This window comes from Peromyscus maniculatus, chromosome 14 (assembly GCF_049852395.1).
Source record: "Peromyscus maniculatus bairdii isolate BWxNUB_F1_BW_parent chromosome 14, HU_Pman_BW_mat_3.1, whole genome shotgun sequence".
NCBI lineage: Eukaryota > Metazoa > Chordata > Mammalia > Rodentia > Cricetidae > Peromyscus > Peromyscus maniculatus.
In genome coordinates, this window is record NC_134865.1 from 74,024,801 (window position 1) to 74,051,216 (window position 26,416).

General features: G+C 51.0%; 1 protein-coding gene across 5 annotated transcripts in view; it reads right to left on the bottom strand.

The window, feature by feature from the left end:
* The window catches only part of Itpk1 (inositol-tetrakisphosphate 1-kinase), a 145,342-nt gene that overhangs the window by 21,148 nt on the left and 97,778 nt on the right, over positions 1-26,416 (bottom strand). For all 5 annotated transcript variants that reach the window (XM_006990894.4, XM_076551286.1, XM_016009168.3 and 2 more), the window contains 2 exons: positions 22,277-22,394; positions 87-185 (listed from right to left, as the gene is read on the bottom strand). In XM_006990894.4, coding sequence (XP_006990956.1) covers positions 87-185; positions 22,277-22,394 — 217 coding nt within the window. The remainder of the gene's footprint in view (positions 1-86; positions 186-22,276; positions 22,395-26,416) is intronic.

The window sequence follows — 26,416 nt, forward strand, 5'->3', positions numbered from 1 at the left end:
CCAGCAAGCTCAAATCTAAGGGAACTGTACACATTACCCCCACCCCACCGTGGTGATGGCCACCCTGGCGTTTACGGTGTACATACTGAAGGGGAAGGCCAGGCCGTTCTGCTCCAGCAGCCTCATGGTGTCGTCCCCACACAGGCTCGTGAGCTCCATGAAGGGCGGTGAACAGATCCTGTCATCTACGGCAGAGGAAGTCTGGTCAGCACACTCCTCCAGAGGCACCCACTACACCCACCTCCAGTCTCCAGCTCTGGCTGTCTCCCGACTCTACAGCCCCACAGCATGTGTGCACAATACGCATGGCGGAGTTGTTCCCGTTTTCTGTCAACATCAAATCCCTGATGTTTTGGTTGTGAGCTTAGCCTTTACCAGCCAAACCATCTCTCCAGCCCTCTGTCAGCATAAAATTCTTATCGCTAGCTGGAAAATGTGAGGTGCAATGAAAACTCCCACAGTTTTACAGCTATAATTACTAAATTCTCAGTCTTTGAGTCTATGTTTACACACAGAGAGCTATCTAACAGAATGCCATTTTGTACATGGAAAATTAACCTGATGCATTGCTATCCTCTGCTTAGCTCGGTAGCCTTTCCCCCAACCTGTGTCTTGGTTTCATGACAATCACAGACAACGTCAGGTGGTTAGCTCTGAGCGTAGGCTCCGCATTGTGCTGATGGCATCCCATACATCCCCCAGAGTCTGCAAAGTCACTCCCTAAGGAGGAAACTGAAGTCAGAGGGATGAAAGAAGGCTATCTCCTCACACAGCTCCATCAGGCTCCCTCCTCAACCTCCGAATCTCTCAGCCCTCCCTGTACCTTTTGCTAGTCTCAGAAGGTGTGGCCGCTGCCTTTGATGCTCATTCTTGTGAATTCTTTTTAAGTATTTTATTGGTGTATGTGGAACAGGGCATGCACACGGTACGGTGTATGTGTGGAGGTCAGGGAACAACTTGCCAGAGTTGGTTCTCTCCTTTCATTATGTGGGTCCTGGGGATCAGACTCAGGTCTTTGGGCTTGGTGGCAGGCACCCGCTGCTGATGAGCCATCTCACTGGCCCCCTCACTCCATGAGTTCTAACACTACTGGACTCGGGGCAAAGCCATGGAAGCTGACGTGCATACCATGCATACTTCTGGATACTTCTGTTGGCAAGCCAGGTCAGGACAAAGCAGATTATTGGTGGGGAAGCAAATGTATTTTTAATCCCTAATGATTATTTAGTTACTGGTTTGTCACTGTTGCTTCTTGTCATAGTCTCCATCCCTGAAAAGACCATGAGCTCTCAGGACATGGGACCACCCTGTACTGGGCACAGGGACTTGCAAAGGCTGAGTGTCAGTGGGGCAAGGGCAGCCCACTACCCACAGACTTGGAAAGCCAGTCCAAAGCAAACCAGTCAGTGCCGTCCCAGAGTACCTGGCCACTTGGCCCATCAGCGTGTTAAACCAAGATCCAGCCTCACCTTCCCCATGCCAAACACCACCACAGGACACATTCAGAGCGTTTTAACCTCGCTTCTCAGCTCATTCTCCCTAGGCAAAGCCCGAACTCTAAGTAGGCACAACAGTTTGGGGCTGCAGTTTCTTGGGGACCCTAGGAGGGGGTCTGGAGCCAGCATTTGTAGACTGCTCCAATCACTTATGCGCCTTCGCCCTGCAACCTGTGGTACCCAGTGTCTGGTTATACAGATTCAGCAGATGCTCAGGAGCAGCACTTCCCCAAGTCACAGGACAGGAGAGCAGGATGGAGAGCAGGCCGACCTAGTGGTCCAGCAGAAGGGACGACAGGAAAATCAGGGTGCGGAGTTGGGAGCGGCAGGTCCGACCGCACAGCTGTACGCCTTATTCCAAATGAGGCCCAGAGCTACATTCCACCCAGAGCCAGAGACCGGGCAGGAAGACTGGTGAGTGGCCAGCGGGCCCTTCCCTCCACAGCTATCTTTGGAGGGAAGAGGAAGGCTGTACAAGAGGCTTTGTGCCCCAGACTGCAGCCCCTGCAGCCCAGCGTGTGATGCTTACACCTCTGGCCCAGGACTTGCCCCCCTCCCCTCTTTTAGGGAGACTCAGAGGCTGCTGGGGTTCTACCAGCCATGTCCTGTGACAGTGCCCAGCCTCCCCTCTGCTGAGCTTTCAGAACTGGCAGACCAGCCTGCCCTTCTGATATTGGCTTCTGAGATCTCAGCATCTTCCCTGCTGTGGCCCATTCAGGCTTTTATGGCAACATTTCCATAAACTCTTGTTCTATGCCAGCCACAGTTCCACACAGTCACTCACTGTGGCAGTTTGAATGTAACTGGCCCCCATAATCTCATAGGGAGGGGCACTATTAGGAGGTGTGGCTTTGTTGGAGGAAGCATGTCACTGTGGGGGTGGGCTTTGAGGACTCCTATGCTCAGGAGACTACCCAGTGTCTCAGCTGACTTCCTGTGGCCTGCAAGATGTAGGACTCTCAGCTACTACTCCAGCACCATGCCATGCTCCCGTCATGACGATAATGGACCGAACCTCTGAACTGTAAGTGAGCCGCCCCAATTCAATGTTTTCTTTATAAGAGTTGCTGTGGTCATGGCGTCTCTTCACAGCAATGGGGAACCCTAACTAAGATGCTCACCCTCACAGTGCCCCCTAAGGAAGCACCTCTGTCACCCCATTTACAAATGAGAAACCAGCAACAGAGGTGAAGCTCTTTGCATGGAGCTCTGCAGCGAGCAAGCAGTGCGGCTGAGGACTCACACCAGGCCTTCTGACCCCAGGTCTGCGCTTCTGACAACAAGGCCCCGGTAGAAGTGTCCTGGAGGAGGGTGGCGGACTCAGATACAACAGCACAAAGTATGGAGAGTAGGTGTCGGTGGAGTGCTCAGCTACAAACGGGACGCTGATGTCACCCCCCACCAAGACCATCAAGGAAGACTGTCAAAGGTAGAGGTTGCAGAGGCCTGAGCAAAACAATGTCTCCTGGACATGACAGGCCCACTGCCCTCATAGACTCACAGCAGCTGTGGTTGCCCGCACAAGACCTGTATGAGATCCAGCCAGTCAACATGCAAGCCCAGAGAGCAGCAGGGCTCACAAGCACCAACTCCTAACTGAGTAGCTACTGGCAGTTGATGGCGCCTGGGGGAGGAAGCATCAGGTGTGGCCAAGAGTAGGTCACAGACTTCAGGAGATGGCTCCATGCCCATGAGTACACAGTCAACAAAAATTGGACTCAATGAGTTATTGTTAAAAAAGAGAAAGAGAGAGAAATTGGGGTGGGGAGGTGGATGGGGATGGATCTGGGAGGAATTAGGGGAGGAGTAGAGGATGGATATGATCAAATATATTGTAAGAAATCTCAGCCTTTAATCCTAGCACTCGGGAGGCAGAGGCAGACGGAACTCTCTGAGTTCAAGACCAGCCTGGTCTATAGAGTGAGATCCAGGACAGGCACCAAAACTACACAGAGAACTCCCCCCAAATCTCAAATATTAATTAAAATTTGTTTTTTAAAAGAAGTACCCACTGAAATCCCAATCCATGTGTCCTGAACAGTATGATCCCCCAATTCTGGGGCAAGTCTTCCAAGATAGCTGCTTCAACATCTACACATGGAAACCACCAAGGCAACTCTTGGCACCATAGAACCCCTCACCCATGGCGGATCCACAGACTCCATCTCCTTCAGTCACCCACAGTCCAAAACATGTGTGTAAAATTCCCAAAGGGAGCAATTCACACATTTTAAATTGTGTGCCCTGCTGAGGTCCCAGAGTTTCTGGCCATCTACTGCAGCGTGGTCTCAACCTGAACTGTCCCTGTGCCCAGCACCCAGGCTGCACACAGCCAGGAGCCAATTGGGCTATCAGATTGACTGTCATGTCCCCAAACACTTTTCTCCCTTAAAACAGGTCCACAGTGCAAGATTAGGGATACTGTAGGGTGAACTGGTTGGTATACACCTACCAATCTTTGGTGGTCCAAGGCAGCAGGATTGTGAGTTCAAGGCTGTCTGGGCTACATGGTGAAACCTACTTGAAAAAGGGGGTGATAGTGTTTGAGGTGACTCAGTGGGTATGGACTCTGGCCATCTACTCTGATCCCCACAATGTGGTGATGTACTATGTACCCTAATAAAATTTATCTGAAGATCAGAGGACAGAACAAGCCACTAGATTAAACATAGAGGCCAGGTTGATGGCACACACCTTTAATCCTTGCATTCAGAAGGCAGAGATCCATCTGGATCTCTGTGAGTTCAAAGCCATCCTAGACTACATGAGATTGACTCAGTCTAGGAGAGAAACAGAGCCAGGCAGTGGTGGCACACACCTTTAATCCCAGTACTTGAGATCTCATGTCTTTGCTTGGGAAGCACACACGCCTTTAATCCCAGGAAGTGATGGCTGGGTGGAGAAAGGTACATAAGGCTGAGGAGACAGGAACTAAAGGCTTTTAGGTAGAAGCGTCCCTTTTGGCTGGAGCTCTTTCAGGCTGAGGAGTCGGTGAGGTAAGAGGTGGTGGCTGTGGCTTGCTCTATTTCTTTGATCTTTCAACTTTCACCCCAATATCAGGCTCCGGGTTTTTTATTACAAGACCTTTAGAAATTCAAACAACATTCCTCAAGATACATAATTTACAAATTAAACTTTTGTGGTGCTGGGAATTGAACCTGGAGACTCACAACTGCTCAGTACCTTGCCACCGAGCCATATCCCCAGTACCATTATCTTAGAATGCATTGTAGGTGTGTGTGTGTGAATAGGGAAAACCACAGTAAACACAGTGTTCAGCACTGTCTGAGGTTTCAACCATCTACTGGGGCTGCTAGAATGCGTCTTCCCTGTGTTAGGGATTGGAGGAGGGATGGCTAGGTAACATGACAGAAGTTGAAAACCATGCCATCATCTCATCAGATGTTTTTAAAAAACCATTTGGGGTGCTAGAGAGATGGCTGCCTAAGAGCACTGGCTGCCCCTGCAGAGGGCCGGGTTCAGTTCCCAGCACCTACACAGCAGCTCACAACCATTTGTAACTCCATTTTCAGGGAACAGGCACCGGGCGTGCACATGGTACAAAAGATGTACATGTAGGCAAAATGTTCACACACATAAAGTAAAGGCTAAGAAAAGCATTTGATAAAACCCAACAGTCTTCACAGTAAAAATATCAGTGAGCACCATGCAGAAGGGGTTTCTTTGCCCACCACTGAGCCCGAGGTGAGGGCAGAGAAAGGATGAGAGCCCATCTCCCCCCAGAGATGTTTGGAGTCCAGATGAACTACACAGACAGTTCCAGAGAACAGGCCACATCCAGCACTGGATAGACCAGACCCCTCGCCTTTCAAAACTCTTGAATAGCTAAAAGCAGAGCCTGGGGAGTCAGGGGGGCCAAGAAAGAGGGACACATCCACCTATGGATGCTCTGGTTCATCTATCCAAGTTGGAGATGGCTATCCACACCCTGAACTGCGGACCTCTGCAGAACCGCTGCCTGTCCTATGCTTCATCTTGGGAGGGGACACTGGGACCAAGGCTGTACCAATGCCACAGTCAGGAGGGGCTCCTATCATAAGCTTGGGCCCAGCTGCCAACTGGGCACCAAGAGATCAGTCTTGAGTGAAAGCAGCCCAGAGCCTGCAAAGCAGGCACCAGAGAGGATTCATCCCTCACTGGCCTGCTCTTGCCCCTGTAGCCAGAGTCATTCCGGTAGTCCTGTGAAACCACAGTGGACTAGAAACCATTACTGTCTGCATTTGGGTTTCCTCCATCACAGCAAAGGGTAGCCTCTATTAAACACAGCAGCAGATAAGACAGTGGTGCCCAGGTGCACAGGTCAGATACAAGGGGGAAGGCTGGAAGGGAACAAAACATCTAAGGGGGTGTGTGTGTCAAGGTGTCCCCCAGAGGTGGGCATGCACGTGACCAATATGAGGGAGAGCTTAGCTGAACAGAGATGGGGAGGCACAGTCATGGGCTACATGTCTGAGATAAATGCTTCCCAGACAGAAGGGACAGCCAATGACAAGGATGGGATCGGGCCAGGAGGTGAACACAGGACCACCTTGCTAAGAGGGAGGCGAGGATGGGTCCAGGCCCTGCAGTATCAGGGCAGGAGTCTTGGCTGCCCGCCACCTCAGTTCCCAAAGATGTACAGTTGCCTGTGGAAGGAAAAGCTCAGCGGACGCTCTTCCGGCTCAGCCATGGGAAGTTCAGGGCAGCCTCACCAGTGGCTCTTTTCCCCACCGAGAGGACAGGATAAAAGAATTTTTGGTAAGTCTGTGCTGGGAGCCGGAGAGGCTATTTCTGGCTCCCGGAGGAAGGGGACTGCTGTTGATTTATCTGTCATCTTATTTCTGGACGGGACTGGTAAGAGGCTTTTTTTGGGTAGATGGTGGGTTGTCTTCCTCTAAGAGCTGTAACATCAGTCCCTGAGGAACTCTGAGGCTCCCAGCTTCCCACCCTGCTACTCCACAACAGACAGCATGAGCTGGAGGGCCCTCAGGGAGGGGCAAGCCCCAGCTGCCGGCTTTCACCAGTCCAAAGGGAACTCACACAGGAATGGTGCCGCCGACACCCAGGTCACACACAGTGTCCCAGCCACTCCGCAGGTAACAGATGGGGGGAGAAGGTACAGAGGATGACATGGGGGGGGGGGAGCTCTCAAGCTGGCTAGCTTGACTTTAACCCAGAGCTGAACCACTCACTAACCAAAACCTTTGGAGGATGACTGAACGAGCCCTGTGGGTTGTTAGGAGTATGCAGCCAGTGCCCAGCTGAGGAGACACACAGAAGAGCAGACACGTTCTGAGTCATGGCTATTCACTGGTCCATGTCCAGCTTCCCAGGACATGTCAGGTGCCCAAGGTCAAGGTCAAGGGCCCAGCTCTCCTTGGCTTTCCTCAGTATAATTTTGTTCTCATTTTCAATGTTAATTTTTTAACAAATGAATTTTTCTTTCTCATTTCTGCTTTTATAGAACACTCTTACCCTTCTATTCCCTATGATCTCATATCCCTGGCTGCTTGGCTGGTGAAATGTCCCCCCAACATGTAATGATCATTCTCCACCACAGCCAACTTCAGGGATATCTTTCCTACATGTGGCTCTCTCTCACTTGTGGCAAATTGCTTCCACAGGATGAATTCCCAGGAGTGAATTCCCAGGTTTGGGGATCCACAGGAATGGACATTTCATCGGTTCTTCCACACTGTGTCCCCCAAAGAGTGGAAATACTACACTGTGGTACCAACAATGAATGACCATGCCTTCCCGGCCCTGGCTGGTCCCCTCTTCAGGCAGTATCTTTATGCAAGGACAGGATGGGAAGTGTGGTGAGGAATCCCATCCCCTTTCTGTGATCATTCTGAGGCCACCAGGTCTGATATGGGGTGAGGCTGGAACAGAGACCTCAGGCAGGACATGAGGCACCACCATGAGCAAAGCCCTGGACTTGCCCCGGGGCTGGCCAGGCAGCCTTCTAGAGCTTGGGTCCCTGCTCAGTAGTCTGGGGTGACAATCAGCCAGCCTTGGCCATGGGCAGGAACTACAGCACAGCTGGAGGAGGAGGAAATGTTCTGTGTGGGACAGCGAAGACACAAAGCCAGCAGGCAGAGCCTGGTGGTCCGTCCTAACCCCCCTCCAGGACACAGAGAAGGCACACTAGGCTCCCAGGAGGGAGGTCTGGGCCAGGAGAGAGCCAGCAGTTCATATTCCCAGTCAGCAGAACGATGGCCTACTCCCAGGAGAGAAGGCTGCCAAGGTGCAGCAACCCAGGCTGGAACTCCCTGTTCAGGCTGCCACTTCTAATTACACCCTGGACAGACCAGGAAGGGCTCCACGGGAGGCCACATGTGACCAGGCCTAGTGGTGACCTCGCAGGTTCCGGTCCCATACAAACTCTTCAGGCTCAGTCTGAGCTGGGCACTCCCCAGACTCCCCGGAGCTTGGGTTTCACGGACTTCAGCCCAATAGGCTGTGGCTGCACCCCTGCAGACCAGTGAACTCGCAAATGAACAACCCACCAGAGTGGGCTCCCACAGGCTCGGCTGTGTGCCTCAGCCAGGGCCTGTCAGAGCTGGGTTCAGCTTTGCTGTCTCTTTCTCCCAGGGTCTCTGCAGTATGGGAGGAAGCGATTTCATCCAAAAGGGATGATGAGGGAGGCGCCTGTGGTGCTGGTGGCACAGAGGTGAGACACAGGATCTGGCACTCACCCAATCCTCTGAAAGCAAGCGTTCCCACAGAACCAGGTCTAAGGCCCTGGACCCTCTGCATGCGCTGGCCCTAGGGCATGGCCTGGGGAACTACTGCTTGCCACTCAAGCCACGTCCCTTGTCTGGATGACCTTGCTGTTCACACGGGAGGAGACGTCTCCTGACATGTCCGCCCCCCACTCATGACACAGCCCCCCCCCAACTTGACTGGGCCTCCCACAGGCCCTCCCATAAGGCCCCTCACAGGTTCAAGGCGGCCCCATACCACTCAAGTTTGCATCCCAGCTTCACCTCTCACCTGCTAGGAGCCCATCTGGAACTTTATTTCACTGTTTCCCTACAATGGGGTCAAGACAAAAACTCACTCCCCTCGCCAGCGTGGGGAAAATGCATTTTAATTTATGATAGGGACACAGATCCACCTCTTGCCGTCTTTGCTTCAACCCCTTTCTAGTTGGTAAGAAACCGTTAAGGGTATGGCCCAATTCTACTGCCTGGCTTGGAAGGCCTGTTGCCTCACTAGAAGCTAAAGAGGTGTCCTGGTTAGTACATACCAAGAACTGGTTGTTGTGTGCTTTGTGTGCAGGTGTGTGTGTGTGTGCGTGCGTGCGTGCGTGCGTGCGTGCGTGCGTGCGTGCGTGCGTGCGTGTGCATGTGCGTGTGCGTGTGTGTGTGTGTGTGTGTGTGTGTGTGCATACCTACATATGTACACGTGGTGCTTGGGGGCACAGAATCATTATTAGGTCTTCCTCAAGTCACTCCCCGCCTTATCTTTTGAGACACAGCCTCTCTTTGATATCAAAACTCACCAACCCAGCAAGCTCTAGGGATCCACCTGTCTCCACCTCCTGCCCCCAGTACCGGAGTTAAGGCTGCACACCGTTGCGCCTGCTTCTGTGTGGGTGCTAGGGACCTGGCCTCGGGTCCTCACGCCTGTGAAGCACACTCACTTTACACACTGAGCGACGGCTCCAGCCCTGCCTGTTCTATCATTATCACCCCAGGCTGCCGCGGGTCAGCAGCGGGAGGGAGCCATGTTGGAGAGGTTCAGCAGAGTGGATCAAATGCTGACTGTGCCCCATAGAGCAGGGACGTCAGATACACTCAGCGCGGATACGCTCAGCGCGGATACGCTCAGCGCGGACACCTTTGATGCTCAGAACCAGGAGACTGTGGAGGCAAAGCCATCTCTGGGAAGAAGATCCCCCAAAATAAAATGTGACAGTGGTGATAAGCATTACCCGAGGCCCCGGAGCCAGCCCTCATATTACCACCTGTGCATCTAGCCAGCTCACCACACTTACCTGCCCTCCCTCATCTGTAAGACAATTAGGTCACTCATCTCTTTGCCTGCTGAAGGAGGCTTCACCCATGCTGGGCATTTGTAAGCTGCCAAGAAACTGCCCTGTTGCAATGTGATGGCACCCTCTAGAGGGCATCCGGGATGCCCCGCTTCAGCTCACTCAGCACCGTATCATGTAGGCCTGCTCTCTTCTAGGACAAAAGAAAGGGTGGCCATGGTGACCCTAGCTGGGACTTCTTCCCAGCTGTATCAGGAAGTTGCTCCCTGTGACCATCACCCATAACCATCTTCTCTCCACAGAATCCTCCGCCCCAACCCTGTGGCTCTCTGGCATCTCACGCCTCCCAGAGATGCCTCGATACTGTAGGTTTCCTTAGCTCGCTTCTCAAGCTCTCCCTACTGAGGCAGCTCACACTAAAGGGCTGTGCCCAGTTCCCGGAGTTCACATGGAAGCCCCAATCCTCTCAGCTCGGGGCTGTAGGAGAGAGGGTCTCTTTAAAAAGGTACCCAGGTAAAATGAGGTCACCGGAGTCAGCCCTAGTCCAAGAGAACTGGTGTCCTTAGGAGCTCAGAGCTGAACGTGGTGGTACAAGCCTGAGACCCCAGCTACTCAGGGGGTCGAAGCAGGCAGATTACCAGCTCAAGAGACCCTGCCTCAATTTTTTTTTTTGTTTTGTTTGGTTTTTTGGTTTTTTGAGACAGGGTTTCTCTATGTAGCTTTGCGTCTTTCCTGGGACTCATTTGGTAGCCCAGGCTGACCTCAAAATCACAGAGATCCGCCTGGCTCTGCCTCTGAGTGCTGGGATTAAAGGCGTGCGCCACCACCGCCCGGCATGCCTCAAAATTTAAAGAGTTGGGGTGCCAAATGATAAGAACACATGCTATCTTGAGAACTATTTCCTATACACACAGTCACTATAAGTCCTAAGAGGGCAACTGGCTGGGGTCGTTTGGAGCCACTAGGGGATGAAGGGAGCATTCCACAGTGGCCACAGCTGCTGCTCTGCTCCTAAGGATTCAGAGGCCCTGAGGCCTTGGGCCCCATCACCCTCCCTACTGACAGCTACAGCCCACCTTGGCCCCCTGGCTACAGGTAAGATACTGTAAGGGGATGCCACTGCAGCTGAGGGTGCAAGACCGGAAGAAACAAATACCCAGGGTGTGGCATTTCCAAGCAGGAGCCAGTGTGGCCCGAGGAAGCATGCCACAGGCAGTTGGGTGAGAGGTTTGCCTCGAGACCATGCTGGTGACCTGAGTCCATCTCCAGGAGCCGAGCAGCTATTTGCACCCGGAATGTTCAGAGCCCAGGAGTGAAGGAGCCAGACACGGGCTGGGACAGGGCCAGAGACATTCCTGAACCCCGACCAGCTGCTGGAAATGTGGATTAGCTCAGTGGCAGCTGTCCCCACTGATTTACAGTCCCTCTAGACCCTAATGGGGTTTCCCCCACCCCCCCCCTCCCAGCTTCAACTCCCAAACTGCAGCAGCCCCCGTGTTTCCAAGACACATAAAACAATGTCTGGAGTGCTCTCTCTGCAAGACACATGCAGGAAGCAGAGATGTTAGCTTGGCCCCAGTGCAGAGACCATGCTCGCACTGGAGAAAATGTATTTTTAAACAGTTTCCTCCATTCCAAGGGGATCCTAAATAGTCAGTGAGAAAAAGAGCAACAACTCTGTTCTCAACCCCAGAGAAGGAAAAACTCCGTGGAGGATTCATTTGAGCAGAAATATAAATGGCCAAGAAGCACAGGACAAAGCGCTGAGCCTGTCTAAGCATGGTATTAAGATGAGATGGGCGTCTTCTCCCCGAGATGGGCTGGTGTGATCAGACATAAACTGTTCAAGGGTAATACAGCAAGATCGGCCAACATGAGCATGCTTGGAGTCTTCAAGCAAGAAATCCAACTTCTGGGGGGAAAATTTGTACAGAAATATGCAGGAACATAGTTAAAAAAAAAACAAACAAGTCCAAACAAAACTGGATAACCCTATGCAACCAAATAATCAAATAAACGATGACTGACTGGTTCAAATGCTGGAATATTATACTGTTCAGAAAAGACAGGCCCACTATCCCTCATTTTTAACAGACTCAGAAACAGGACAAGGCAGATATGAAGGAGGTATAGGTTGTAGCAGTATATGTGAACATAACCTCGCTTCTGCTTATTAAAAAGTGTATAGATTTCACATATTTCTGCAAAGCAAGAAAGGACTCTAGAATGATGGATTTCAAACTGATTAGTGGCTGCTTTGAAGACCAGTCTGGGCTGGAGAGATGGCTCAGAGGTTAAGAGCACTGGGTGCTCTTCTAGAAGACTCAGGTTCAATTCTCAGCACCCACTTATCAGTTCACAACTTTCTGTAACTCCATGGGCACTGCATGCTTGTGATGCACAGACTTACATGCAGGCAAAACACCCATCACATAAAATAAATTAATTGATTAAAAAAATATTTGAGTCAGCAGCAGGGTAGGTCCTGCAGGCTGATAGAAAACTCAAGAAAAGATGTTGTCTATTGCTGGAAGTATGGAGCCTTTGGGGGGCACCCAGTCTGGAATTTTCAAGTGTATTGGGTGGAGCAGGTCTCTTGCTACAAGAGGTGGGGGAGGTGACAACATAGATGACTAGACAGAAAAAGCTAAGAAGAGCTATATCTTATTGATCCGAAGGCATGTTTTTCTATATTTTCCATTTGTGAAATCGTGATGGGTCTCATAAGAGGGGGCACGTCACAATTCACTCACCACTCCTGGATTATAAAGTATCGGTGCATCTTAGAAGTGGTGAAAGCTCACACCACCCCGGACTGAACACCGACACTACTGCAGCCACCAAGGCCCTGAGAAGGGGTACTGCAAAGGGAACTGGTAACCCAACACATCTGACACTTTCCCCCTTCCTCTGCTGGGGCTTCCGGAGGCACCAAGTGGATTAAAGAGGTGCGTGCGGCACTGGAGTTTCATGAGACACCTCGGCAGGTACCACAGCAGCAAAGGCAGCTGTCAAGACCCTGGTGGTGCTGCGAAGGCCGGGTATGGGGATCATGGGGAGCAAGTGTCTGCACCTTCATCCCCACGCAAAGAACTCGCTCCTTTTTTTTTTTTTTTTTTTTTTTTTTTTTTTTTTTTTGTGGTATATATTTTTTATTTTACAATACCAATCAGTTCTACATATCAGCCATGGGTTCCCCTATTCTCCCCCCTCCCACGCCCTCCCCTTACCCCCAGCCCACCCTCCATTCCCACCTCCTCCAGGACAAGTCCTCCCCCGAGGACTGTGATCAACTTGGTAGACTCAGTCCAGGGAGGTCCAGTCCCTTCCTCCCAGACTAAGCCAAGTGTCCCTGCATAAGTTCCTGGTTTCAAACAGCCAACTCATGGAATGAGCACAGGACTTGGTCCCACTGCCTAGATGCCTCCCAAACTGATCAAGCCAATCAACTGTCTCACCCATTCAGAGGGCCTGATCCAGCTGGGAGCCCCTCAGCCCTTGGTTCATAGTTCATGTGTTTCCATTCATTTGGCTATTTTTTTTTCAATAATTGAGTAAAACTGAAATTTATTATATGCCACAGTCGTCCTAGGGACCTCCATGCTATATATATAGCCTCTATGGTTCTATGGGTTGTGGTCTGATTGTTCATTTTATATCTAGAATCCACCAATGAGTGAGTACATACCATAACTGTCTTTCTGGGTTTGGGTTACCTCACTCAGGATGATTTTTTCTAGTTCCATCCATTTGCCTGCAAATTTCATGCTTTCATTGTTTTTCTCTGCTGAGTAGTACTCCATTGTGTATATGTACCACATTTTTTTCATCCATTCTTCCGTTGATGGGCATCTAGGTTGTTTCCAGGTTCTGGCTATTACAAATAGTGCTGCTATGAACATAGCTGAGCATGTATCTTTATGGTATGTATCAGCATTCTTTGGGTATATGCCCAAGAGTGGGATGGCTGGGTCTTGAGGTAGTTCGATTCCTAATTTTCTGAGAAACCGCCATACTGATTTCCACAGTGGTTGTACAAGTTTACATTCCCACCAACAGTGGAGGAGTGTTCCCTTTGCTCCACATCCTCTCCAACATTGGTTGTCATTGGTGTTTTTGATCTTAGCCATTCTAACAGGTGTAAGATGGTATCTCAGAGTCGTTTTGATTTGCATTTCTCTGATGATTAAGGATGTTGAGCATTTCTTTAAATGTCTTTCAGCCATTTGTAGTTCTTGTTTTGTGAATTCTCTGTTTAGCTCTTTAGCCCATTTTTTAATTGGACTGTTCAGTGCTTTGGTGTCTAGTTTCTTGAGTTCTTTATATATTGTGGAGATCAATCCTCTGTCAGATGTGGGGTTGGTGAAGATCTTTTCCCAATCTGTTGGCTGTCTTTTTGTCTTATTGACTGTGTCTTTTGCCCTGCAAAAGCTTCTCAGTTTTGAGAGGTCCCATTTATTAATGGTTGTGCTCAGGGTCTGTGCTGTCGGTGTTTTATTTAGGAAATGGTCTCCGGTGCCAATGCGTTCAAGAGTGCTTCCTATCTTCTTTTCTATTAAGTTTAGTGTAACTGGATTTATGTTTAGGTCTTTGATCCACTTAGACTTGAGTTTTGTGCATGGTGACAGATATGGATCTATTTGTAATCTTTTACATATTGACACCCAGTTATGCCAGCACCATTTGTTGAAGATACTTTCTTTGTTCCATTGTATAGTTTTGGCTCCTTTGTCAAAAACCAGGTGTTCATATGTGCATGGATTAATGTCAGGGTCTTCAATTCGATTCCATTGGTCCGTATGTCGGTTTTTATACCAGTACCAAGCTGTTTTTATTACTATTGCTCTATAGTAGAGTTTGAGGTCCGGGATGGTGATGCCTCCAAGGGTTGCTTTATCGTATAGGATTCTTTTAGCTATCCTGGGTCTTTTGTTTTTCCATATAAAGTTGAGTATTTTTCTTTCCAAGTCTGTGAAGAATTGTGTTGGGATTTTGATGGGGATTGCATTGAATCTGTAGATTGCTTTTGGTAAGATTGCCATTTTTACTATGTTAATCCTACCTATCCATGAGCATGGGAGATCCTTCCATTTTCTGATATCTTCTTCAATTTCTTTCTTTAGAGATTTAAAGTTCTTATCAAAAAGGTCTTTCACTTGTTTAGTTAGTGTTATCCCAAGGTATTTTATATTATTTGTGGCTATTGTAAAGGGTGATGTTTCTCTGACTTCTTTCTCAGCCCTTTTATCATTTGTGTATAGGAGGGCTACTGATTTTTTTGAGTTGATCTTGTATCCTGCCACTTTACTGAAGGAACTCGCTCCTTTCAATGGCGCTGAATTCTTTAGCAGCTCCACCTTCCTTAACCAAAACTTTAAAATGGCTTCTTTTCTGGCTAGACTGTCAGCATTTAAAATCTTTCAATTCTGCTTTCTGTTCTCAGGTCTCTTTGTAATTCCCTGTCTCCCGACTCCTGCAGGGCCACAGCCCTTAACATGGGGAATACAGAACACAGAAGGGACACAACCAGCCTTTGGCCTCAGCTGTAGTGGGAGCTGCCACGGACAGTAACCGCCCCCACCCCCCACCCCCAGGCTGGCCTGAAAAGGCACAGATTGGGCCTGAGGAGGGGTAGTGGCCAGCCCGAGGCTATGCTCCCAAGTGATCTGCCCACAGTGTACTCTGGCCTCAGGGTCAAAGCCCTGCTCTCCCTGCACTAATGTATGGCTGCTCCAGCAGAGAACAATCAGGATTATGTTCCAATAACCATAGAGGGCCGAGATTTGGTCATCAACCCCTTGTAGAGCATCTAGTGGGCATCTGGGACCTTCTCTGGTCAGTCACCTCCTGTACTTAGAAGGCACTCACTCGTGGGAACACTGCCAGTTGGCAGGGCCCCATAATGGAAGAACCTGGGAATCATTGGCCACAAGCACCAAAGTCTCTATGACACTATCTGTAACAGCTACAGAGGTGGACAGGCAGGCAGGAGCCAGGCTCAGGAACCCTGGCGAAAAGGCTAAACCCAGACAACATAGATCCCGTCCCAGACCTGCCTCTGTTCGTCCCGGGACCCTGAGTCACCCAGCTCAATGTCCTCATCTCTAAAATGGGCAAACCTTCCTCATGGAGTCATCTTGGGAAGAGCCACCCCACTGTCAGACATACAGGAAGCCAAGTGACTGCCTGAAGCATGGCTCAGAGAAGGTGGGGGTGGGGAAGGTAGCTCTCCTAGGATGGACGGCCGCGCCCTACCCACAACACCCATCTCCTCTTAGGGAGCCATTTTCCGGAGCTCTGAGTAACGTTCTTTTCTTTCCTCTCGGTGTCAAGATTACTCAATTTCAATCCTGCTTCCAAACCGCCTCCAAGATGAACCATGATTAAATTCCCATAAAACCACAGGCAGAGAAGATTGCTTGCACCATGCACACCCCTCCCTGGGGAGGCCAGTGTCCGGGACAGGCCATCTGTCACCTCCCCAGCTCATGTGGGAGGTTACAGGAAGAGGAAGGCAGGAAAGCCAACCTTACCCTGAAGTCCTCAGAGCCCTAAAGGAGCCCTCTAGGCCTTGCCCTTTTCCCAAGACCCTTCCTATCTGTTATCCCTGAGGACAAGGACACAAATCCACGCCATCCAGTGACACTCAGATGCTTCTCACATATGGCTTCAGCCAATTAGGGAACTGGCTAGAACCATGCCTGTAATTGCTCAGCCTGGCACAGCAGGGCTAAACCTTGGCTTTGGGGCTTGTGTCTCTGGACCCTGGCCTTGTGTGGCACAGTGGGTTGTCCCTGTGAGCACTGGCCTTCAAACACATGCAAAGCAAATCATGGTTTGTCATCGTGGCCTCCTCCCGAGCTCCCCGAGGTCTGCACCAAACAATGTCATGTTTCTGGGAGCTTTTCACCCCTAGTTTAAGCTGGGATGAGGCTCAGAGTTGCCCGTGCCTCTGCCTGAGGGGTGGGAGTGGATACAGGGACAGGTGCAGGTACAGGCAAGTCACCAAGTGACTATCTCCAAGGAGCAGTTATACGAATGAGTCCTGGGCTAGGCTCTGGGTGTGTCATACAGAAACCTCTTAGCCTTGTGCTCTCAAGCTGTTGCGTTGTCCCTTAACTGCTGTTGAGCTCAGGGACAGAGGCTACACCCCACATTGGCCAGGGGCCCAATGGCCATTCCAAATGCCATTCATCCATGGCAAAGGGAGGTCTCCAAAGGAGGAGCTCACATTTTTGGTGTGTCCTGGCAGATGACTGGGGTTCCCTGAGATTCAGGCTAGCCCTCCTCGATTTCAGCTGGGCAAATAGCTGCCCAAACTGCCTTCCTGCCTCCCTGGCAGCTCAGCATTCAGCTAGTTCTGGGGGAGCAATGACTTGCAGCTTCCAGAACCTCTGGGTTTGTTCCCTTTGGCTTGCTCCCCATGCTAACAGATAGATCTTGGGGTGTGATCGCTAAAGAAAGGTTCAGTCACCATCGTGGACCGGGAGGGCCATGCTATGAGAGGATGAGGTTCTGAAAGCCGCCTGGGTGCTCACCCTCCAGGCCTTCACACAGGACAAGGGAACCCCTATTTTGCTTATGCTTCGCTGTCATAGCAACTCACAGGCTAACTGAGAGTGGGAGCCTGGCAGATGTAAGGCAGAGAATGGGTCCTGCTTCCCTTCCTGGCCCCGGGAGGACATGAGCTCTGGGAATGTGAGGCTGGGACCATAAGGCACTGATTACAAAAAGGTGGTCCAGTGGACTCTAGGCCACAGTCCTCCCTGTCACCCGGATACTAAAGGGGGTGGTTCTCCTAGGGAATGCTCTACATGGAGATGATGGCCACATAAGCATGGACACTGGCCTAGAGACCATGTTATTCTTGGGGCACTTTCCCCGTGGGCCACAGGCATCCTCCTTCCCTAGTCCAGAGAAGCCAAACCGCTCTGTAGCAGCCTCTGCCAGCTCTGGCTCCCCTGAAGGCTGGGTTCTCAGAGAACAGGGGGGGCACCTCAGCCTGGGGGTGCCGGCAGCTTAGGAAAGGCTAACCAAGCCCCTTCTCTCCACACAAAAGCCCTGTCGCTTGGATTGCTATAATTATCTGAGGGAATTTCGGGGGTAATTATGGTCGTTTACAGCATGCCTGAAAAGGGGACGTGTGCCTCCAAGGAAAAGGGGGGTTTGGGGCGCATGCACAAGGATGCATTTCCCAAGAAGGGTCCCTGCACCTGCAGAGGATCTGCAAAGATACAGCAGGGAGCCACCAGGGGCACTGCCATGGAACTGCCCCCTCTTTGCAAGAAAGGGTTCAAAAAGTCCCAGGTCCACTGCCCTCCAGGAAGAATACAAGTTGGCTTGGTACAGACAATAAGGAAAATTCTGGGTGCAGCACTCATAGCCTCCCCTCAATACTTCCTGCCAGCCCAGGACCATTTGTGCTTTAGGGTACAATCAATGGTCCTCACAAGCCCTGGCAGGGGAGCCCTGCCTGGGAGGACCTACATAAATCCCCCTACCCTGTGGCTTCTAGAAGACAAGGTCTGGGACGGAGGCTCTGGATCCAGCAGAATGGCTCCTGCCTGGCACCTTCCCTCCAGTGGCCTGTCCCCGGCCTCCCAAGCCTGCCCCGATGTGAGCCACCGGCAAAAGGTCTGGACGCCCCTCACAGGATGCTGGTAGTGACCGTTGGGAGCTGCCCCCAGCCACGTCAATACCAATCTCATCTCTCTTGTTCGCTCAAGCACCACAACATGGTCTGAAAACGAAAACAAAGTCCCTTCTCTCTGGCTTGACGTTCTCCCAGTCCTTCCTAAGCACCACTTGGCAGCTTTCTTCAATGCCCTCACCACGATGCCCATCTGCCAGCCAGTCCACTGCATCCTCAGCCCTTGCCTGTCCCAGCTTTGCCCACGCAGGGAGGTCTTTCTCCACGGGTACCTAGGGAAGGAGCCCCTAGCAGGCACGGAGTCCTCCGACAGTCCTCCGAATCTGAGTCACCTTGTCTCACTCCCACTCCAGGAAAGACTCTTAGGGTCTACAGCTCCATATTGGATGCTCTAGTACAGTGGTTCTCAACCTTGCTAATGCTGCGACCCTTTAATATAGTCAGTCCCTCACGTTGTAGTGACTCCCAGCCACAAAACTTTTTTATTGTTACTTCAGAACTGTCATTTTGCTGTTATGAATTGTAATGTAAATATCTCTTTTTCCCATGGTGTTAGATGATCGCTGAAAAAGTTTGACACCCCCCCCAAGGGGTCTTGACCCACAGGTTGAGAAATGTTGCTGTAGTGAAAACAAAGAGTGAGTGAGCATTCTGAGGTCAGCAAGGCTGGCCTTAGAGCAGTTCTGGGCAGATGAGCCACTGCTGGCCCTTCTAGAACTTTCGCCCACCAAAGCCCTGCTCAGCAGGGTGAATTATCATTCCCAAGGAAGCCTGAACCATTGGCTTGAGCTCCCCTTCCATCTCGGACAGGGACATAAGCAATGACTGCAATAGAAACCAGTGTTTAATTAGGTCTCATCTAGGAAATGAGCTATGAGTCAGAGTTCCCATACCCCCTAGATGCCCTAAAGGCTCAAGGGAAAAGCCCTTTCCTGTGGGTGGAATAGGGAATGTCCCAGGTAGCAGCAGGAGCCACTGGGGCTTGGATACCCGTTCCCTAGCCACTGGATTCCCTCTGGAACACATTCCCATGCACCTTAGTCCTCACAGCTGTGTTGTAGGACCAGACTGTCTGCAACCACCCAGCAACCAGCAGGCTCACTACTTCCTGTGCAGGCTGAGGCAGCTTCAGCACCACAGCCCTGCTCCTTGACCACAGGGTGCATGCTCCTAACCAGCCCTGAGCTGCCCTTGAAATCAGGGTGCGAAGGCCCTGCTTTCCCATTCATAGAGTCTTCTACAAGCTCTAAGACCCAATAAAGATATCTGAGCCCTTGCAGCTGTAGCAGGAATAGTAAGAAGCTACTGTTTTAAGTGACCCGGTGGGACAAACAGCATACTCTGGTGATATTATGTTCCCCAAAATAATTGTGCACCCTAATAAACTTATCTGGGGTCAGAGGACAAAACAGCCACTAGATATAGAGGCCAGAAAATGGTGGCACTCACACCTTTAATCCTAGCATTCCAGAGGCAGAGTGTCGACTGGATCTCTGTGAGTTTAAAGCCACACTGGAAACAGCCAGGCATGGCGACATGACCCTTTAATCCCAGGAAGTGATAGCAGGAAGCAGAAAGGTATTTAAGGTGTGAGGACGAGGAACTAGGCCTGGTTAAGCTTTTAGGCTTTTGAGCAGCAGTTCAGCTGAGATTCATTCTGGATGAGGACTGAGAAGCTTCCAGTCTGAGGAAACAGGATCAGCTGAGGAATTGGCAAGGTGAGGTGGCTGTGGCTTGTTCTGCTTCTCTGATCTTCCAGCATTCACCCCAATACCTGGCTTCAGGTTTGATTTTATTAATAAGACCTTTTAAGATTCATGCTACAGCATACTATGTTTCTACAAATGAAATCCCCATCATTCTAACTGCTGCCTTGAGGATGAACCACATTATCCCACGTTACACAAAACAGGCTAAGTGAATGGTCTAAGGTTCCAATCCAACTTCAACCTGTCTCCCTCCACGGCCGTTTATTTAGCTCCATGGTGGCACCTTCCACACACCCACCCCTACCCCCCCACCCCACCCCCTCCGCCATGCACACACATACACATCTCATGGGCAGGCCTAGAACATCAGATGAGGCTGTGGGCCTGCCATTTCCTTACACCAGCTAGCCCTTCTCTCATACTTAACGATACTTGTCCTGTATGTGATCAGTGTCCAAACACTCCTTCTCACCTGGGATCTTGGACCCATCTTGGAAAGCAATGCAAACCATCCAGACCCAAGGAAGAAGGTTGCTGGCTGCCTGCCTTCAGACCCCACAATAACTGGTAAGTAGTGGGTATGGGGCACCAGGAATGAAGCCTCTAGACCCCTCCAGGACAGCCTAGCCCAGCTCTTCCCCAGGACAGACTGCCCCTCAGCAATGCTCCTAGTAGGACCTTGACTGCACTGTGTACCCTCTGGTCATGGTTGCAAAAGGCAAGCTTATGGGCAGGGGGGATGAAGAGCCACTGGGACAGCTGTGTGTCTGCTAACTCTCAGGCCTCTACTGTGGTTTAAATACAGCGTGTGTCTCCTCCCCAGGTCCATGTGGTTGGATGTCCCTAAGGCTATATGTGGTATAAGAGGGAGTGAAACCTTTAAGCAGCATTTCTTAATCTGTGTGGGTGGTGACCCTGGGAGGCGGGTCCGAATGACCCTTTCACGGGGTTCTCCAAAGACCATGGAAAAACACGAATATTTACATCATGATTCATAACAGCAATAAAATTACAGTGACGAAGTAGCAACAAAAAATAATTTTATGGCCGGGGGTCACCACACATGAGGAAATGTATTAAAGGGTCGAAGCATTGGGAAGGCTGAGAGCCTTTGCTTTAAGGGGTGGGGGATGTTTTGTTGGGGGGTGGGGGGTGGGAGGGTGTTCCTAAGGTCAATGGGACTCAGTAGTTTTCACAGGGGGGTTATTATAAAAGAAGCAAGTTGGGTTCCGCTCAGCTTTTTGTGTTCCTGGTTCAAGACATAACCGCCTGCTGGTTTCCATCTGTGTTCCTTCCTGCCAGTCAGCTGCCATGAGGGGACAGTCAAAGGACAGCCCTGCACTGCGCTGCCTGGACTTCACCTTTGAAACGAAGGGGTAATTAAACCTTCCCTTGACTCAGACAGCTTAGCTCAGGTACTTGGTTCTGGTAACAAAAAGCTGACTAACGCAGGCTCCGTGACTCATCTGTAAAATGATCAGGATCCCTGTGCCCAGCAAACAGCGCCAACAGACAGGGCATGAGAGGCTTCTGGCCGAGCACATGGCGCTTACCCAATGCGTGGATGCTCCTCATTCAGGACTACGTCTGGTCCCGCCCCCCCACCCCCACCAACTGTGCTCACTAGTCCCGCCCCCACAGAAGGCCACAAACATGGTCTATAGGGGGGCAGCCGAGGGGAATGGCTCAGCAGCCCCTGGGCCAAGGCAAAGAAAGAACCGTTGCTTAAAATGGAAACAAAATGCCTCAGCAGGGAACACTGAGGCAGGGAGACTAGGCAGTTACCTTTCACAAGGACCTTTCTAGAATGCCCATCTCACAGAAGCACACACCTTGAAAAGGACGTCTGCACTCTTTGGGGGCTGCCCTGCTTCCTGTGTGGTCAAGTGGGATAGAGAGACGAGACCTCTGGGTAAGAGCCAGCAGTTGGCAGAAGCTATGTGGTGAAGAGGAGGCTCCGCCCAGGGGAACAGCATGCACCCCATGATGTCCAGCAGCAGCAGCAGCAGCAGCAGCACTGTGCATCTCTCTGCATTTGATTAAAGGCCCTTGATCTCCCGCTGTCTCCTTCGCCCTGGTATATAACTCTACTCCACATGAGCGATTCGGCACACACTCCTGTTCCCTAACCACGGTGCTATCAGGCTACCTCATCTCCCCACAGGGCTTCAGCACAGCAAAACCCTTTGCAGCACTCAGAACCACTCTCCTCAAGAGCATCCGGTGCCTTCTATTTCTTAACCCTGGTTGCAAAGGAGAACACAGGTCCTCCTTACGTATGATGGCTGCCCCCAGAACTCATAACTTCCTGGGTCAAAGTGCTCAAGACAAGAAGAATCCTTGCCCTTCCTCAAACGTGAATAACCTGGGACCAGGGGTGTGCGGGCCACCCGTCGGGAGGCTGAGCCACACGTGTCCATACCTTTCATGTAGGCCTCAATCTTGCGGATAAGTTCGTAGGACTTGGAGCGGTCTAACAGGGTCCTGATGGCGGGGAGGGGGTCCAAGACGATGGTCTCAGGGTGAGCATCAATGTACTCCTGAAAGAAAGGCCCACTTGTGGTTAGAGGAGCAGGCTGTCGCTGTAACAAGGGCAACGAGAAGACTATGTGCCCACAATCCTCTGTGCATCTGTGGCTCTCTTTGTCCTCCCCCCATTACATACATGACTTTGGTTAAACTAATAAAGGGTCCAGAACAGGACATGTGACCTTATATCTGTCCAATCAGAGGCAGGCTTGAGGTTCTTGCTGGGACACTGGGACAAAAAAGGGCTTCTCTGCCTCATGAAGGAAGAAACACTGAGACGGGGTATCTGTGAGTAGGCACAATGGGAATCTAAGCAGAGGTACGCCTAAGGCCTGAGCTCAGAAGCAAAGAGTAGTCACAGTCTGATAAGGTCATGTGTCCTTTTGGTAAAAGCTTTGCCTGACTCCAGACCTGGTCCTTCTGCTCAGTACGCTCCATCAGAGTTCCAGTCCAGCCTCCTGCACCAATGGATAAGGGCTCCAAGCAGGGCAAGGAAGAGAGGGAAGGTGAAGAGATTCGTGGAAAATTCGTAAAAATGTGTGATGAACAGGACTGTGCCACTTCCTCCAGCCATACCACCAAGAGCTCAGCCTTGTCAGAAATGCGCCAGTCAGGACTTCCTCTTCAATACCCAGCAGGTTTTGGGTGGGCACTACAGAATCTCAAGGGAAACTGGGGGTCGGGGAGTCAGCCTTTGAGGAGTCTGGCATCATCCTGGGGAGGAACAGTAACTCACATGGGAGACAAGATGCTATAAAACAACTCGGTAAATTAAAGACAGAGGGGCTGGGGAGAGGGACCAGCCAGTGAAGGGCTTCCTGTGCAAGCCCGAGGACCTGAGTTCAATCCCAGGCCCAGGTGAAAGCCAGGCAGGGTTGCTCCTGCTCTGACTCCAGCACTAGGGGAGGAGAGGCAGGCAGAGCTCTAGGGCTTGCTGGCCACTCAGCCCATCCTACTTGGCAAGTTCCAGGTGAGTAAGGGAATGTCTCAAAAACCAAGGTGGACAGTTCCAAAGGAACTACGCTTGAGGGTGACCTCTAACCTACACACACACAGACACAGACATGCATGCCCACACACCTACATGTACCGAGACACACGCATACGCACCCACCAAGAGACAAGAAAAGCCACTCCGTCCTGACTCCAGGAGCCCCAGGCAGAGTGAGTCAGAGCCACTTGTTGACATAGGGAAATGAGGCCTGTCCTCGCTGGCTCTTCAGATTTATAATGTGAAGGACATAATTACAAGAGGCTGAAGAGGGCTTCATTAAAAAGGCTGGGCTTGAGGAAGACCCTTCCCCAGCACCTGCGAACATGCATCTATTTGGAAATGGGTCTTCAGCCATTATCAAGTTAGGATGCAGTCATACGGAGTATGGTTGAGTATGGGCCAGATCCTCCCTTGGCCTCCATGTGGAACTAGCCCTACTAATATCTTTTTCTTTTTTTCCTACTAATATCTTGATTTTAGAATTTTAGCCCCCAAATTGTGACAGAAAAAAAATCGCATATGGTCAAGACAGCCCTGGAAAAATGAATGAATGAATGAATGAATGAATGAATGAATGAATGAATGAATGAATGAATGAATCACACAAGTTCACTTTATCACTGCTGCCTTGAAGCCAGCCCCACCCTGGCCCACACACCAGGCTGAGGTTAGCAAAGGTCACAAGGGGAAATACCCACAATGCTGCTTCTCTAATAAGCTTTATCAACACAAAGAAAGAACCATTGATGCTTTTTAAGAGAACCTAGTTTTGTTCCTAGTATCACTTTGAGAGCATCTGAGGCAAGGGCCAGATTCATACTCACTCTGTCTCAAATGGTCCTCCCCATGAACTCACCCAGAATTTCCTTTCTGTCCTCTCCCATGAATGCTTAAATCTCCCTCTCTCCCTTGGATGTGTGCCACCTGGGAGGCCTCCTTGTTGGCACCAACTCTAGCAGATTCCAGTCTCCTGCTCACTCCTGAGACTGACTCCCTTTACCCCATGGCGGCTTATACAGCTACCATGCAGATCTATGAAGAATGGCCATTAGGCCACACCGATGTGCCCATTACCACTCTTTCCTAGTCTCAGCTTACCTGAGAGCTGTTCCTGAGCCCTGCTTCTCCCATGAGGGCTTCTCATGGGCAAGCACCCCTGCTGGTGGCCTTTCCTTCATCGAAGCATGCTGACACACAAGCCCACCACTCACTAGTTCCCCTCCTCCCCATCCCGCTCACAGAGACTTACAGATGTCAGTGCTGGGTGTCTTACAGGTGCAGCAGATACACCAGTGAAGAGGAACCCCCACCCCTGGTTCCCAACTCCATGGTCTTAGCCAGCTCTGAAAGTCCAAGTCAGTCCCTCAGCACTTGGTAGGCAGAGACAGGCAGATCTCCGATTTCGAGGCCAGCCTGGTCTACAGAGTGAGTTCCAGGACAGCCAGGGCTACACAGAGAAGCCCCGTCTTGAAAAACCAAAAAGAAAGTTCCAGGCCCTCCAACCCCTTCCCACTCTACTGCTTCCGGAAGCAGCCTGGTGTGCCAGGAAGAACATGTGACAGGGACCAAGGCAGCCAGCTACTGGGCTTCTCAAGGTCTCTCAAGACACACTGCAAATGACCCTGAAGGTTCTTGTACAGATGGCCTTAAGTTCCAGGAGTTTATTGGGTAGAGAAACCCATGGAGCAGAGTATCGAGACCACATGAGGCTTCCCTGGAGAGAGGGGCAGCTGCTTGCTGGTAGGCACGGCAGGGGACAGCAGGGCCACATGCATTTGCTGTCCCACACACTCCCCACCCAGCAACTGAAGCCACCTAAACACGGACATACATTTCTTCCCCTAGGCCCCAGCAAAGCACATGCAGCCCCATGTTCCTGCAGGGGGACAGAGACCTTTAAATAGAACCCAGTATCACCAAGGCAGGAATTTTAGCCAAAATCACAAGAGAAAGAAGCCCCATGAAACTAGAGAGGGGAACGATCTGACAAGCAGGGGCCAGCACACTTGGAACCGGGATGAAAGCAGAGGTGCACACCGAAGAATCTCTGCCCAGGCGATCCCATCTCTCTGGAGACGGGAGCAGGGCGAAGGCTTTTCCCAGCTTCCCTGCGATCACAAGTACGTTTTCCTGCAAGCTTTTCAGCTCCTCTATTGTATGGAGGGCTGCATGCATTTTCCACACGTCTCTTAGAATTGCCGAACAAATTGCTGGAAGAAAGACACAAACCATCTCCATGGCAAATGGTAAACACCCATTCCCTTGGAGAGCCGGCCTGCCAAGAGGGACCAGAGTGAGATCCTGAAGTGAACAGGGGAGCCTGGTCTTTACACAGAAATGGACAGCCTGAGCCCAGTAGGGTCAGGAGGAGGCAGAAAGTTCCACTGTCAGAAGGGACAAGGAGGCAGAGGCAGAGAAGGTGCCCACTCAGAGCACAGGCTGATCCGGGACCGCGGGATAATGCCATTAGGGGCTCTGAGGGGTGTGTGTGTGTGTGTGTGTGTGTGTGTGTGTGTGTGGCGGGGGTGGGGGGCGGGGGTGGGGGGACCGTTTTCCCACTGCACTCTGAGACAAATCAGAAGACTGGGGGAGCGCCAGCTGTACTACATCTCTGCAGTCCCCTGGCGGGGAGACGGGCTCTGCTCTCCAACAGAAAGTGCCACCAGAAGCTCCAAATGCAGATCCCGACTGTGTGTGTTATAGCTAGTTTTTGCCAACCCGATACAAACCTAGACATACTTGGGAAGAAGAATTCTCCCTTGAGGAACTGCTCCCACCAAACTGGCCTGAGGAAGCAACGTCACATTTTTTTTTTTTTTTTTTTTTAAGATTTATTTATTATGTATACAGTGTTCTGCCTGCATGTTTTGCCTGCAGGCCAGAAGAGGGCATCAGATCTCATTATAGATGTTTGTGAGCCACCATGTGGTTGCTGGGAATTGAACTCAGGACCTTTGGGAGAACAGCCAGTGCTCTTAACCGCTGAGCTATCTCTCTAGCCCCTCAACGTCACATCTTGACTGCTAACTGATGTAAGAG